Source organism: Pteropus vampyrus, unplaced genomic scaffold, assembly GCF_000151845.1.
Source record: "Pteropus vampyrus isolate Shadow unplaced genomic scaffold, Pvam_2.0 Scaffold28, whole genome shotgun sequence".
NCBI lineage: Eukaryota > Metazoa > Chordata > Mammalia > Chiroptera > Pteropodidae > Pteropus > Pteropus vampyrus.
In genome coordinates, this window is record NW_011888809.1 from 1,598,891 (window position 1) to 1,613,855 (window position 14,965).

Genomic DNA, 14,965 nt, shown 5'->3' on the forward strand with positions numbered 1-14,965 from the left:
CCAACAAACTATAAATAAGAGAGTAAAGAACATTTAAATTGCCCACAATCCTATAATTAGTGTTTTGGTGTATGTCATTTTAGATTTTTTTGTGTGTGCATATATATGAGTGTTTATATAATTATACATAGATAGATGAAACAAAAGGATAGTAAAATGCATAGTGTTGTAACTTGCCTTTTCATTTGTGACATTATGACTACTTTTTTATGTCGACCAGTATAGAATTCCGTTCTTTATCTGTGAATGCTTCATAGGAATCCATTGAATCAGGTGCCATAATCTATTTAACACTGTATTGGGTTGTTTACTATTTTTTCCACTGTTGTGAGCAGTGCTGTGACAAGCATCCTTATGCATATATCTTTATATACTTAAACCATTATCTCTTAGGAAATAAATACTGGGTCACCCGCATAGGTGTTTTTTTTTTTTTTAATAAGGTTTTCCTTGACCTTGCCAGAAAGCCCTCATGAAAGGTGGTATTGACAGCATCCACTCCCGCCCTGCCCTCAGGTGAAGGATTGTTAGTTCTTAAGAAAGGAGTAATTTTCCTAGAACTTGAACTTGCTTTCCTGTGGATGGGTAGTCTGAGCCCAGAGGGCTAGGGTGGGGATGGCATCCCAGGCCAGGTGTTTTGTCTGTCTTTTGTTCACAATTTAGTGCTGATATTCTGTGAACCCAGAAAGGTTAACTTCCGGCTTTGGTTTCCCAGGCGGAAATCTCCAGGCCTTAAAAACCATGTCACACCCCAAAGAGGCTGTAAAAGCTCCTTGGTGGAGAGGTCTGTTGGGATCATTGGAAATGGTGCCATGATGGCCTGTTTTTCTGGAAGCTTTCAGGGTCTGTGCTAATTGTTTTTTTGCCTTTATTCAGCAAGTGTTTGTGTAGGAATCATGGTAAGGAAGTGAATGCAGTTAGCTCAGGAGGAAACACGTGAATGAGACCTATTCAGTCTTGAAGACCCTTTGCAGCTCAGGAGAAAGGCAGGAGAAAGGCTGAATAGGAATACACACTGGCTGCTCTGATGACGTAGAGAGACACACTGGGGGCTTACAGAAGAGGGGACGTGCTTCCAGGGGGCTGTGGCGTTGGAGCAGGACATCGATGAAACACTTTTAGATTCATTTATGTCGAGTCTTGAAGAATAAGTAGAATTGCAGCAGGAGGTGATAGTTTGGGGGGCGGGGTGGTAAGGAAGGACCAGTGTGTGCGAGATGGAGAAACAGCAAAGAAAAGGCCACCCAAAAGTCACCTGCTATCCTCCCTGGATTCTGAAACCGCCTGCTACCTGGTCACTCTTTCCTGGCCTTGACCACCTTCGAAGTAGATCAAACTAGACCTGAAACAGCCTCACTGTCTTTGCTATTGATGTTCGTTTGGTCCAGAACGATTTCAGGCAGCTTCCTGGACTGGGCAGGGCTGGGCTTGGGCCTGTTGCTGATCGATGTGTCTGGCCGGTGCAGGGCTGCTGGTGCTGAAGGACCTGGGCATTCAGGTGGACCGCTACATCGCCTCGGAGGTGTGTGAAGACTCCATCACGGTGGGCATGGTGCGGCACCAAGGGAAGATCATGTACGTCGGGGACGTCCGCAGCGTCACGCAGAAGCATGTATGTCAGTGCTGTGGGACCTGACCCGCCTCCGTGTCCCTTACACTCAGCTCCCGGGGGCAGCACCAGCCCCCTTACGTTTTGTTCATTTATTCTTTTCCTTTCCCCGTTTTCCCTGCCAGCCTCTTCCGTTCTTCCATTTTCCTCCTTGTCTCGAGAGGATAAATGGGCAGATCAAAGTGGGAATTGGGAAGCTGGCTTTGTGGAGCTCAGGCTGTTCCTGGCCGGTTTCAAGGCCCTTTTTCGTCGAGGGCTTAGGATTGCAGTCGGGTGTCTGTCCTCCTGGTACTTCCTGCCGCAACTTTACCAGCCTCCATTTCTAGGGAGCTCTGGCAGGATCTTACCTAAATGGCTCTTTGCCCTTCCAGTTATCTGTGTCTACCCCTGAAACTGCAGGCCCTCAGGAATCATGAAGGGTATTCAGGTGGCCCAGACGCCCTGTGCGGAGTGTGCGGAGCACAAAGTACCTTTGCATTCAGCTGTCCAGTCAGGACTGCCTTCTCACCGAGTGGCTGCTTTTCCTGCTGGGAACACACTGGTTTCCCTGCTGGCCTCAGAGATTATCCAGTTTGGTCCATTCACTTTATCGTTTCAGAAACTGAGCCCAGAGGGCCTCAGTGACTGGCCTGTACCGTGTGTGCGCGTGTGTGTGTACATAGTATGTTTATATGAATATGTATATGTAGTGAGAATACAAAGCAGCTGGGTCTCCTCTTCCACGCCAAGCTACTTTTTTTGCCAAATTCACAGATAATTCGTTTCCCTTTCTGCCTCTGTCCCTGGACGTCAGGCCCATCACATTACCTTTATCTTCCCAGATCCAGGAGTGGGGCCCATTCGATCTGGTGATTGGGGGCAGTCCGTGCAATGATCTCTCCATCGTCAACCCTGCCCGCAAGGGACTCTACGGTAGGTGCTGAGCTCACCCCTCCACCTTCTCAGCTGGTGCTTCTGCACGTAGGTTTCCTACTTGGACATTTCTGCCCTGGGACAGCTATTCCCGATGACCCTGTTCTCCCGTGCCCTCCCCGTGCCCGAGCCACACCCCTGTCTCTGCAGACAGCCCAGCTGACGGCTTTCTCTTCCGCCTCTCAGAGGGCACTGGCCGGCTCTTCTTTGAGTTCTACCGCCTCCTGCATGATGCGCGGCCCAAGGAGGGAGATGATCGCCCCTTCTTCTGGCTCTTTGAGAATGTGGTGGCCATGGGCGTTAGTGACAAGAGGGACATCTCGCGATTTCTTGAGGTATAGCCAGCACCCTTGGTATGGCCAGCTCACTCATCATGGCTTCTACCTTGGACCGCCGCTTTGTCTCCCTGTCTCATCTGCATTGTGCGGCTGGGGACTGGGGACTTCCGCTTTGCAAGGGGCCTGTTTGGGAAGCACAGAGCTTCCCAGTTAGACAGGGAGGAAGCACTGTGACAGGCCCACCCCTGAAAGAACCCCTGGCCACACTCTAAGAGGTAGTTAGTATGTTTCTGTGGGCCTCAGGGCTTGAAGGGCCTGGCAGTTAAGAGGGTGGGGTGCCAGACTTTTGGGGCTGGGTCTTGTGTGGTGTTTCACTGGGGGAACGTTGGAGATGCCAAAACCGATTTTCCTGACCAGAATGGTTTATCCTAGCTCCCTGGCACCATGATGGATGCTTTATGACACTTTGGAAGAAAACATGGCTTATCTCATGTGGGTCCCTCCTCGGCTCTGAGCCAGGTTGGAGCTGTGCACAGAGGATTTCTGTGGGGTGGGCGGTCCGGGAGCTTGAGCCCATGCTCCCAAGTCTTAGGATCAGTAACCTCTCAAGTTGCTGTTTAGACTATAAATGTGTCTGTTTGGTTCATAATCTGGACATATAGTGAATACGTCCTCCCTCACTTCTTGGAACTTTCTCAGAGCCTCTGGGTGAACTAGAGCTGTGTGGTCCAATATTGGTAGCCGTCAGCCATGCGTGGTGTTCAAATGAACATTAAAATCCCACAGTCACAGCAGCCTCATTTCAGGTACTCGTTAGCCACCTGCAGCTGGTGGTCCAGTGGCTACTGTAGTGAATAGTGCAGACAGCATTTCCATCACCGTAGAGTATTCAGTTGGACTGTGCTGGTCTAGAACGTTCCAGTGAGAGCATGTGGAATGTGGCTAGGCTTCATTCTGGCTTTTCCTGGAGGCTTCAGGCTGTCCCAGTGTGTGGCCTTCTGAGAGACGAGCCTTTGAGGCTTCAAGACTCTTAAACGAGCACAATTTCCCGCCACTTTTTAATATTCCTCTCTTGCTCATCTTTAATCTCTCTCCTGTTTTATAGTCCAACCCTGTGATGATTGATGCCAAAGAAGTGTCAGCTGCACACAGGGCCCGCTACTTCTGGGGGAACCTTCCTGGTATGAACAGGTTGGTGAGAGCTCCCGGGCCCGGGGTGGCTGCGGGTTGATCCGTGGCAGGACGGCCTGAGGATGGGGCTCAGCCTCTCGGGCCAGCCTCCCCTGCTGACCAGCTTGCTGTTCTGCCACGTTCTTTATTTTCCTTCTTGAGGAGGAAGGGGAGTCAGGGTATAGAAAACACTTGACTAGGAAGCCAACAACTTGTGGTTTAAAAGGGCAACTTTACAAGTGGACTCTACGCAAAAGAAGCAACATGCTGCTGAGTTAAATAGTTGGTTCTTCTACATTGGTGATGTGTTTAGAATCAGCTGGTCTTAGTCTCCTGAGGTAAAGTCATGAAGGATGGGGTTGGGCATGAGAAGCCCCCACAGCCTGGCCACATCCTGCTCCAAGAGAGGGAATCTTGAAGCGGCACCGGGCAGATTGGAGGGCCCTGCTTCACTTACTGTCCACACACTTAGTTGTCGTCAGGCCTTTTGTTGGAAGGATGCTCTTCATTTAGGTTATATGGATAAAGACTTTAATACTCAAGAATGAAGGAAAGTTTCATTTCTTTAGTGTAATCATTTCATTATAAAAAAGTCTGTGAGGGACAAGGAGATTCTGGTTGAGAGCGAGCAGCTCAAAAGTTGAGTGTGATCTACCCAATCTAAATATCGATTAGAAAGGGAAACATTGTCCAGATTGTTTTGACTGTGGACTTTAAACCACCTTAGTGTGATACCTGTAAATTGGAAACATCATTTCATCTGGCCTCAGTCATCTAAGCTGTCTCTGCCATTAGCATGAAGTTATAGGAACTTCCTCAACCTCGTACCCGTTCAGCAAAGCTGCTTATTGATGGGAAGGAGATGAGTCGGTGGGGCAGCTGACCCGAAAACTCACAGTGCCCCCTAAAGTTCTCAAGATGGGTATGTGTATCGGGAAAATGGACAGGCTTATGTAGTCCAGCATTTTCATGGACCCACTGACTCAGTATCTCCTGACAGACCTTAATCCTATGAGATTTTCCTACCTGCTTCTTCAACTCTAAAATTCTAGAATTCTTGAGTTTCTGGGAGGAGCAGGGGCGCCAGTGGGACTAAGTAGAGTGGGTATGTCTGTGCATGAACAGGAGGGACACTGGAGTGCAATTGGACCACGGGTGCCCGTGGTTCCCATGCTGAGATGGTGGAGCACTGAGTGAAACCTTCATTAAGTATTTTTATATGTCAGAAAAGTCTCGCACAGAAAGCGATGCTTGGTGATCTGGTCTACCCTCTCATAAGTGACTCATTGCATTAACCATTAAGGATTAATGCTTGGTGGATTTGTATCCGTGGGTGGCCGCAGTGTGTGTACATATGTTCTGGGGGGATTTGAAGGGCTTACAACATGTGGGGGGAGATGGGGTCCTCTTTTGCTTACCGGCGTGAGTCAGATGGCTGCTGAGTCAGCGCTGCTGGGTGTGTCCCTGCTCTTCTCCTGGTTTCTGTGGTCACCTTCTCTTTTCTGCCTCCTAGGCCGTTGGCATCTACTGTGAATGATAAGCTGGAGCTGCAGGAGTGTCTGGAGCATGGCAGAATAGCCAAGGTTAGCCCCAGTGTCAGCTCTGTTGGGGGTAGGGGCAAGGACAGGGGACAGGATGAGGTAGAGCTGCCACCAGGGATGTGTCTTGCCTTCCCTCTAGGGCTCTGTGGGTGCAGCTAGGGTGAATGCAATTTAGGGGGTAATACTGGGGTCTCGAACACAGTAGACTTGAGGGAGGGATCCAGGGGAAAGCCTGGAAGGCAAGAAGAGAGAACAAAAGTCTTCACTGGCCTTCAGCCCTTCCTTGTTGATCATCGCTTGCTGTCCCATGAGAGTCAGACACTGAGAAATCTTTGCCAGGGTCCCTAGATCTCCCTCGGCTATTAAGTTTTATGGCCAGGACCTACTGCATGAGCCTTCAGAGCAGAGATTCCCCTGTGAGGTGGAAGCTCCATTTCTCTGGAGAAATCTCCCAGAGCGAGCATACCAGGCGTCAGGTGGCAGCATTCAGGTGTCTTCGAGCCCCAGTAATTTGGCATCTTTTTGCCTGCAAATCACTGCCCTTGTGAAGGAAGCAGTTCTTAGAAGACTTAGGAAGGAAGGATAGTGGCTCGAGCTGCTACATCTCACGCCCGTGGCCAGCGGGATTGGACTAAGGATGGCTGGGTGACCTCAAGTAGGAAGAAGAGCAAGGCAGTGGGATCTGCAGAGGCTCACGACTGGGGCCTTCCCCGGATCCCTGGCTGGACCTGGCCTCGTCAGGGGTTGACTCACCAGTCCCTGGCGAGCGCCTGACACTCATGATGGAAGCATGACCGGCAAATGAGTGCTCATTCCTCTTTCCTCATCTTCTAGTTCAGCAAAGTGAGGACCATTACTACTAGGTCGAACTCCATAAAGCAGGGCAAAGACCAGCATTTCCCCGTCTTCATGAATGAGAAAGAGGACATCTTATGGTGCACTGAAATGGAAAGGTACCCAAGGCGCGTGCTGGTGTCATGGGCTGTGTGGTGTGTTCTGATTGCTGTCCTTGAGGGCGGGGTCTCTGTTTCTTGTGGCCAGGCTCGTGTCTTCCGCAGATGCCAGGTGAGCAGTGGGCTTTCCCAGGCATTTCCCAACATGGCAGATTCCTGGGTATGGTCCTAAAATAAAAGGCATCTAGGAATCAATCCATGAATCAATCCAAGCCTCGGCTCCTGGAGGTCCTGCCGGTCTCCAGGGAAACATGGCAGCTACAGGAGCTTCCTTAACTCGTGCTGCTCATTTTAGGTACTTTACAAACCAGGACAGCACACGACCAGGTGGGCATTATAGCCTGAGCACCCTGATTTGGTGCAAATTAGACTCACGGGCTAGATTATCTCTTCATTCTCAGTGTAACTGATGTAGTCCGACAGGCGACTTACACAAATGTTCAGAGCAAACGGGAACTCCTGGAACGTGTGAGGTCAGGCAAGAGTTTGGCCCCCGGGGAGGGTTTTCACCCCTCTTGTGAGGAGGGTATCGGGGATGTATAGTTATTACGTACAAACTTCAGATACCCACTGTGGATCTAAATCCCAGGTGGGGCCTGTCCTTAGGGGCGTTTCTCACAAATACTTTGTTTCTACTGCGTGATACATCTCTTAGCTGTGATTATCTTACTTACCTTCAGATCCCGGGCGGGGGTGGGGGGGCGGGGCGGGGCAGGCTGAGGCTTGAACTGGGTTTAAAGGACAGATTTCCCAGAACCCCACACGCCAGTGCTCACTGCCTGCCCCCTCTGCCTTTCCTCCCCAGGGTGTTTGGCTTCCCTGTCCACTATACCGACGTTTCCAACATGAGCCGCTTGGCGAGGCAGAGACTGCTGGGCCGGTCGTGGAGCGTCCCGGTCATCCGCCACCTCTTCGCTCCGCTGAAGGAATATTTTGCTTGTGTGTAAGGGACGTGAGGGCCAACTGAGGTAGTGACATAAAGTTAAACAAACAAAAAACACAAAACACAATAAAACACCAAGAACGTGAGGATGGAGAGAAGTATCAGCACCCAGAAGAGAAAAAGGAATTTAAAACAAAAACCACAGAAGCGGAAACACCGGAGGGCTTTGCCTTGCAAAAAGGGTTGGACATCATCTCCTGATTTTTCAATGTTAATCTTCAGTCCTATTTAAAAACAAAACCAAGCTCCCTCCCTCCCCCCTTTTTATTTTTGGTCAAACCTTTTGTTTTCTCTTTTCAGAGGGGTTTTCTGTTTGTTTGGGTTTTTGTTTCTTGCTGTGACTGAAACAAGAGGGTTTATTGCAGCAAAAATCAATAACAAAAAATAGTAACAATACCTTGCAGAGGAAAGATGGGAGAGACAGAAAAAAGGAAATTCTATAGAAATCTATATATTGGTATTGGATTTTTTTTTTTTTTAAACTATATATATATATTTTTGTTGTTGTCTCTAGCCTGATCAGATAGGAGCACAAGCAGGAGACAGAAAACAGAGACGCTCAGGCGGCAGAATTCCCTCCCAGCCACTGAGCTGTCTTGCCAGCACCATTCCTGGTCATGCAAAACAGAACCCAGCTAGCAGCAGGGAGACGAGAACACCACACAAGACCCTTTTATACAGTATTTCAGGTGCCTACTACACAGGAAACCTTGAAGAAAACCAGTTTCTAGAAGCCGCTGTTACCTCTTGTTTACAGTTTATATATATGATAGATATGAGCTATATATATAAAAGGTACTGTTAACTACTGTACAACCTGACTTCATAATGGTGCTTTCAAACAGCGAGATGAGTAAAAACATCAGCTTCCACATTGCCTTATGTGCAAAGGGTTTTAACCAAGGATGGAGAGAGGGAGCTGGCTTGAAGGTGAATCACGATCGAGGTGGGTTTTGCCCCCCTTGTGTTAGATGAGGCGAAGGAGGAGAATTTGGGAACAGCGTTTTCCCGCTGCTCCCTGCCAAAAAAAAAGGGGGGGGGAGCTGTGGGTGAGATGAGGTGGTCGGGACCGTGGAAAGCTGAGAGTGGAATTCATCCAGACTCACGCAATAACCTTTTGATTTTTTTCAAAAAGGAGACTCCCTCAGCAAGATGGCAGGATAAGGGGTCTTCATTCCCAGTTTCTCACATTAGCCGATTCGAGGGCTCCTCGTGGTGGGATCAGAAATAATCCAGAGTGTGGGAAAGTGACAGTTAAAAACCCCACCTGGAGCAAATAAAAAAACATACAAAACGTACTGGTGCTTTCCTGTCTAAAGTCGCCTTTTGTGTGTTCTTTTATGAGGCCCCACCATCCACCCTCTGTGCACAAGGCGGCTTCCGCCCCTGGAATGTGATGTTTTTGGTCATCTCCAAAGGCTGCAGTTTTATACTGGGAGGCTGATGACACCTTTTGTTATAATTATTCTTATGGTTCTGGTTATAATTATGTTTGTTTTCAGATTTTCTTTAAGAAAACAAAAACCCACCCCCCCCCTTTCCCTTTAGGTTTCAAACCAAGGTGCGGGGAGCAGGGTGCTTCTAAGTTAGTGGTGGCCCTGGTGCCCTGGCTCCCCACCCCTCGGGCCAGGTGGGCCACCAGGTGTAACAGCTGGGCGGCCGGGGAGTCCCCGGGCCAGCCTTCCGGCATGTCCCTCTCATACTTCCCTCTTCTCTTCTGCTTCCCTTCCTCTCAAGTCACGTGTGTCAGGGCTGGAGGGAGGACCAGGCCGTCTCTCTCCTCGTGTGTGTGATTGGAGTGGTGTGTATTTCTTTTCTAGTGCTTGGTCTGATGATAGCTGTGCTCTTACCTCGAGTCAGCAGCACCTGGAGCCCCAAGTGCGCAACACTTGGTTCCACTTCCTACCGAGGCAGGCAGCCTGGCGTTGGCGGTAGGCGGAGACGGCATTGGCGGCTCCAGGGTGAGGGCCCAATGGGCAGATGCTTGCCTGGATAGATGGGGTGTAGATATGTGGCATATAGAGATATATATTTTATAATGGGAGGGGGGATGGCACCTCCTGGGACCGGCAGGGCTGGGAGGTGTGCTCTCAAGCACATGGTCCCAAGTTCGCATCCCTAGAAAGATAGGGCCTATGGTGATAGGCGCTATATAAATACATAGATAGGGTCATGTATAAGAAATATTATGTAGTGGGGAGCAGGGGAAGGGGGCTCAGGATGCTGAGCCTCGGGTCCCACTGCAGACATAAGCCCCACACCAATCAAACAATCCCACACGCATACACAGGAACGAATTTCTACCCCGATGCATAATGAATGCACTCGCACGCAGCCAGGGAGCACCCCGCACGACTCTCCCCAGGATTCAGGACTTTGTGGAGTCGGCCCTGCAGCTCTTTACCTCTGTTGCCCTGATTGCAGGTAGACTGTCAATCCCAGAAGTTGCTAGGTGCTGAAGGCAGGAAAAGGAGGAGGTTTTATTTTAGCAGGTGCTCTCCTCTAGCAGGTAGCGTTCTCTCTCTTTTGCCCCTGGTGATGTCAAAAGATTCTTCTGTTAGCAACCTGTGATACTGACCTGCAACTCTAGGCACCAGTAAAGTCAGCCCTCGACTCCCCCTACCTATTCTCCCCCTACCAAAATAAAATTGACATCCAGGTCTGTTCTTGGCCAAGGGGCTTCCATTCAAAAACAAGAAAATGGGACAGTGAACCTCATGTTTTGAATAAAGCAAATTAGTAATTGGTGACAAAATTAAACTAAGGCTTTGAATCCCTTGCTCATTCCTCAGGAGTAAGCTTACAGCCGGTGGCCAGCCTCCCGCTCTTCTTAGGGGTGCTCAGTTCTGGACCCTAATCTACTCATTTCCTTGTCAGATTGGCTGTGAAGATCACACCCAGTTGCTTCCTGCCAGCTCCGTAACATGGTGGCAGTGGTGATGGTGGACCCCCAGGGAGCTGGAGTGGCTAGGAGAGGGGGGATACCTCTGCCCCTCCCTCTCTGGAGTCCCTGTACCTGACTGTGGTGCTCGCCCCGTCCCCTCCTCCAGCTAGGCTCCATCTCCCTGGCCTGGAGTCCACCACCACCACTCCAGGAAGGCTGGGGGGAGGAGGGCTGCTTCAGGCAGTCCAAGGTGCTCCCTCCCCCGCTGGCCAGTGCTAAGGTCTTCCCAGCCCGCCCCCTGCCCTGCAGTGTGGGACAGTCCAGGCCTTCCTCTGCAGACCTTCAGTTCTCGGGTCCTCCTAAGTCTTCGTCCGCTGCTTATGTGAAGGAGTTTGCCTTTCCCAATGGCCCAAGCTCCACCCAAGGGGTGGTGTGGGGAGGAAACTTGGTAGCCAAGGACATGGCAAGTCAGGATGCGTGTGGGCCGGCAGCTTGCTCAGAGGAGGTTCGTTGTGACTGATCCTTAAAGAGACCTTGTTTTTCCGGGCCCAGAAGCCTGGCCAGGTGTCCCTCAAATGGATGAGTTAATGATCACCAGCTTCGCTGCCAGCCGACCTGTGGGCTCAGTCCCACAGAACTTGGTAGGGTGCAGGGGACCTTGGGAATGTGTCAGTTTGGCCATTCCGGGATGCTCTTAATCCACCTCTAATCCTGGGGCACTTCTGGGGACAAATGCTGGGTCACCTTTTAAAGGGAACTGTGCTCTGACAGGCTGTGGCAGGGCCGTTCGAGAGTGAAGGTAGGGATTGTTTCACTGGCTGTGGATGAAGCTGTGGTCAGAGGCCATGGAGCAGGAGGAACTAAAAAGGCCCAGGGAACATTCTGGAGAGTATTCCTGGTAGGATTTTCTTCCTGGAGAGCAGGCCCATTTGCCCCTGGAAACGAGGCTTCTAGGGACTGAGGATGATGCCTCCCTACTTACTGCAGGTGCTAAGTGGACTGTGGTGCCAAAGAGGTCTGTGGCTCTTGTCTGCGGGAGGTTGCTGGGGGACACAGACACCCGGGGGTGCCACAGACACAGCCTTGGTTGCCGGCCCGAGAAGAAGCTAGTCTCCAGCAGGCAGCTGCTGAGCCCCGTGAGCCTCAAGCTGGCTGGTGCTAACCCCTTCCCTGCGGGACGGGCTGGAAAACAGTAAGCCAGGGGAGCAGTAGCTGAGGATTGGGTGGGGGGCGGGTTCTTGCATATGGCAGATGACGTTAGTGTGTTACTGTCTGTTTTTCTCTCTGGACCCCAGAACCTTTCTCACATCCTGTGAGAAATCCCCAGAAGAGCATCCAGGACCTCTTCGCTTTGGGGACAGGCCTGAGAGTGGTTGGCTGGTGATGTCCGTGTGAGTTTTGGTGGGTTGCTACAGTAGACCCAGCGGGAAGGAAGACTGTTGGACATTGAACTGGTCTAACAAGGGCTGGCTCCCCACTCTTCCCGCTTAGCTGGCAATTCTGGGGGAGCCTAGATGGGAATGGCCCACCATCTCTACCACAGGAAGGTCTGTAATAGAAGGAAGGGAAGGAATGATTCAGTGGAGCCATCTGGGAGATGTTCTACAGGCAATCTGTAATCCGTAGTCCTCACGTCTTTATATATAAGTATATATAGAGTGGATCCCGGAGGCGGTTTTGAATTCCTGTTGCTGTCCTGCTTGGTGCAGAGTTGCTGTGGCACTGGTGTTTTCAGAGATGTCATTTTCAGGAAACTTGCAGGAGCCCCCTTGAGCTGTGGGTTAGGGCCGTGGGGCCTGCCTAGCACTGAGGTCAGAAGAGGGCTGGCTGTTTGCTTTGGTCAGGGGAACGGCAGAGCCAAGATTCCAGTGAGAACTGTTTCTAGCCAGGCTCTGTTTTGATCCAGGAGGTGAGGAATCTGAATTTGTCATCTGCCATCGGCTATCGTCCCCAGGCCTTAGTTGTCCTGCCCTCTGGCAGAAAGCAGGTGAAGCCTCTCACCTACCACAGGATGGGAAAGGTGTGGGGGGCTGGCCTGGAGCTAGCTTGGCCCTCTCACTCATCCCCTGCCCAGGCGGGGGATTAACAACAAGAATTTGGAGCATCTGGGGAGAAAGAGAACAGATTAAAGGATTGACTCCGTTGTTCTAGCAGAAGCTCTCAAATCTTTACGTTTTGGTAAAGGAAGGCCGGGGTCTTTTGGAAGCGAGGGCAGCCGTCCTGTGCCCGTGTATTGCTGAGGCGGCCTTTGGTTGGTGACCTCTTGCTTGTCGTTGACCCTAGGCAGTAGACTTTGGGGGAGGGAGGCATAGCAGGTCAAAATCAGGACAAGGATGGAAGATCTCTCTCTGCTAGTCATGACTGGCTGAATTGCCCGAACGGAGGCCCACAGACTCCTGTAACTGGAAAACTCCCCCAGTGAGGGGTGCGGGAGGGTGGCTTTCTCAAACTCCAGTCTGGTGGCCTCCAGCACTGCGTGCCTGAGGAGATGAGCAAGGATCAAAGCCTCACCTTAGTCCCATTTCACTTCACAGACTGATTTGGTTGCACAGCCCTAGAATTCAACAAATAACAACAACAACAACAACAACAAAAATGCCGAAATTCCTTAGAATATGCAGAGGGAGGAGGTGACTCAACAAGGTGCTAAAACATTTTATTAAAAATATATATTGTTAAATTAAGTCTGCTGTCTGGACAATGACTGTTTGTTTTGTTTTCTTGTAGTGGAGTTTAAAAGAGACTATTATTTTACTCTGATATATTATTATTAAAAAGGCATTTTAACTTTGTACTTGAAAACTAAATGAGCGATTTCATGTGTTTTAGCTGAGGCATTGAAGTAGCGGGTGCTTACTTACTTGTGGGAAATCATGTATTCATACTGAAGAATAAACTCCGTAGCCGATTTGGTAATAACTTTTACTGTTACAGACGATTGCGCTTTGACCCCGGCGGCAGAGCACTTCACTCCACATTCCACGCAGCTAAATGCAGGACTTACTCCCAGCCCCTGCCCGCCCCTGCCCCGTCCCTTTTTCTTCAGTTCCTCCTTTTTCCTTTCCTTTTTTTTTCCCCCCTTCCCTGGTTCCAGCATCCTTTCACCACTGTATTTTTTTTTTTTTTTTTTTTTTTTAGGGTTGCTTCTCTATTTATTGACAATAATAATGTACATTTCACAGTCTGGTTCTGGGACATCCAGGGCGGGGCGCGTGCGAGGGGGCCCTGGGCGGGTCCCCCCCTCCCCCCCCGCCCCCCGGTGTTCTGTTGTATCTCTGTGTAAGTGATGCTTGTGACATAGCTGTTTATGAAATAATTAAAGAGGTCAATGCGTACAGCAGATGTAGAAAGTCTGTCAGTTCCGCCTTCATCACATTTTTTTTTTTTTTTTTTTTGTGCCCAGAAGACTATAATAAAGCTCCTTTCTAATGTACTTGTGCTGGAGAACACTTGAATAAATGGACTGTTTTTGTGCAAAAAGAAAAACGGAAAAAGCACCGTAATAATGTCCTTTTGTCTTGCGTCTCCTTTCCCCTGACATGACTGTTCGCAGCCTTCTCCGGAGGGGTTAAGTGCTGGCGTTGGGTCCAGACAAGGCAGTTCCTCCCTTTAAAACGTCACCTGCATGCGCATTAAATAGGGACTGTAAACTGCGTGAGGAAAAGGACAGTTTGCTTGACTTGAAGCTCTGAGGGGTGATAGGGAGACAGGATTGCTGGAAAAGCAGAGTCTGCCCTGGACTGAGCAACAGACCTTTTCAGACCAGAGCAAGGACAGGAGGGGGCTTTGTGCCAGTGTCTTGTCAGATGAGCTGGAGGGTTTTTGGTTACAGGCACGGCTGCCCTCTCACGGGTCCTTCTGTAACACACAAGAGTGTCCCACTAGCCGCCGGACGGTAGACAGTCTGGACTGTGCAAGGGACCCTGAAATGAAGCCAGGCATTTGGCCTAAAAGGGGAGACTTGAGAGATGTTTGCAAACGCTGACAGAGCAAGCCCAAGGGCCTGGGATTTTTCTGGGTAGTTCTATAAAGCAAGCAGAAGTAGGACCAGTTGGCAGAAGTTGGCCTGTTTGAGCCAGCATAAGGAAGATCCTTTCCCACCCACAGGGGCCAACACTGTAAGGGGCCACCGGGAGTGCAGCAAAGCCCTGGACAGCTAGGAGGTGCCGGACAGCCACTTGAGGATACTGCTGGCCTTTCTGGGTTCCCTTGGCTGGCTAGCCCCTCCTAAGAACTGTCATGCAAGTGAACGGTGCCTTAACGGTTTGCAGAGCCCGTTCATACACAATGTCCCCTTCTTTCTCATGATTCTTTGCCTGGCAGTCACTAGTTCCCTGTCCCCATCATCTAAGAGACTGAATCGGAACTCTTAAAAATTGGGAACTTCCCACCACATCTCACTGTGAGACCTCGGGCGTTCTGTGCTGTATTCCTGTCTCCTAAGCACCAAGCAGGTGTGGCTGATGGTTTCTTCTCTGAAGGGAGGGCTACTTGAGGTTTCTTTCCCACACGAGACTTCGAGGGAGGCTTGGGACGGCTCTACTTCACTGGCAGCTTTGAAAGAAATTATAAGGGGAAAATTTGAGAAAAAAATAACGGGCTTTTTTCATGGGCACTTTTCTTTACAAAATTGTAAATGTACATTTAACTTTAATCCGACTTTTTTCCTCAGTAT

The 14,965-nt window shown here is 50.1% G+C and overlaps 1 protein-coding gene across 1 annotated transcript in view; it reads left to right on the forward strand.

Annotated features, from left to right (window-relative positions):
* DNMT3A (DNA methyltransferase 3 alpha) overlaps positions 1-13,723 on the forward strand; it is a 103,831-nt gene extending 90,108 nt beyond the window's left edge. Inside the window, exons 15-21 of the mRNA XM_023528498.1 lie at positions 1,466-1,612; positions 2,431-2,521; positions 2,672-2,856; positions 3,905-3,990; positions 5,483-5,552; positions 6,345-6,463; positions 7,269-13,723. Of these exons, the coding sequence (XP_023384266.1) occupies positions 1,466-1,612; positions 2,431-2,521; positions 2,672-2,856; positions 3,905-3,990; positions 5,483-5,552; positions 6,345-6,463; positions 7,269-7,410 (840 nt within the window). The 3' untranslated portion in view covers positions 7,411-13,723. The remainder of the gene's footprint in view (positions 1-1,465; positions 1,613-2,430; positions 2,522-2,671; positions 2,857-3,904; positions 3,991-5,482; positions 5,553-6,344; positions 6,464-7,268) is intronic.
* The last annotated feature ends 1,242 nt before the right edge of the window (positions 13,724-14,965 follow it).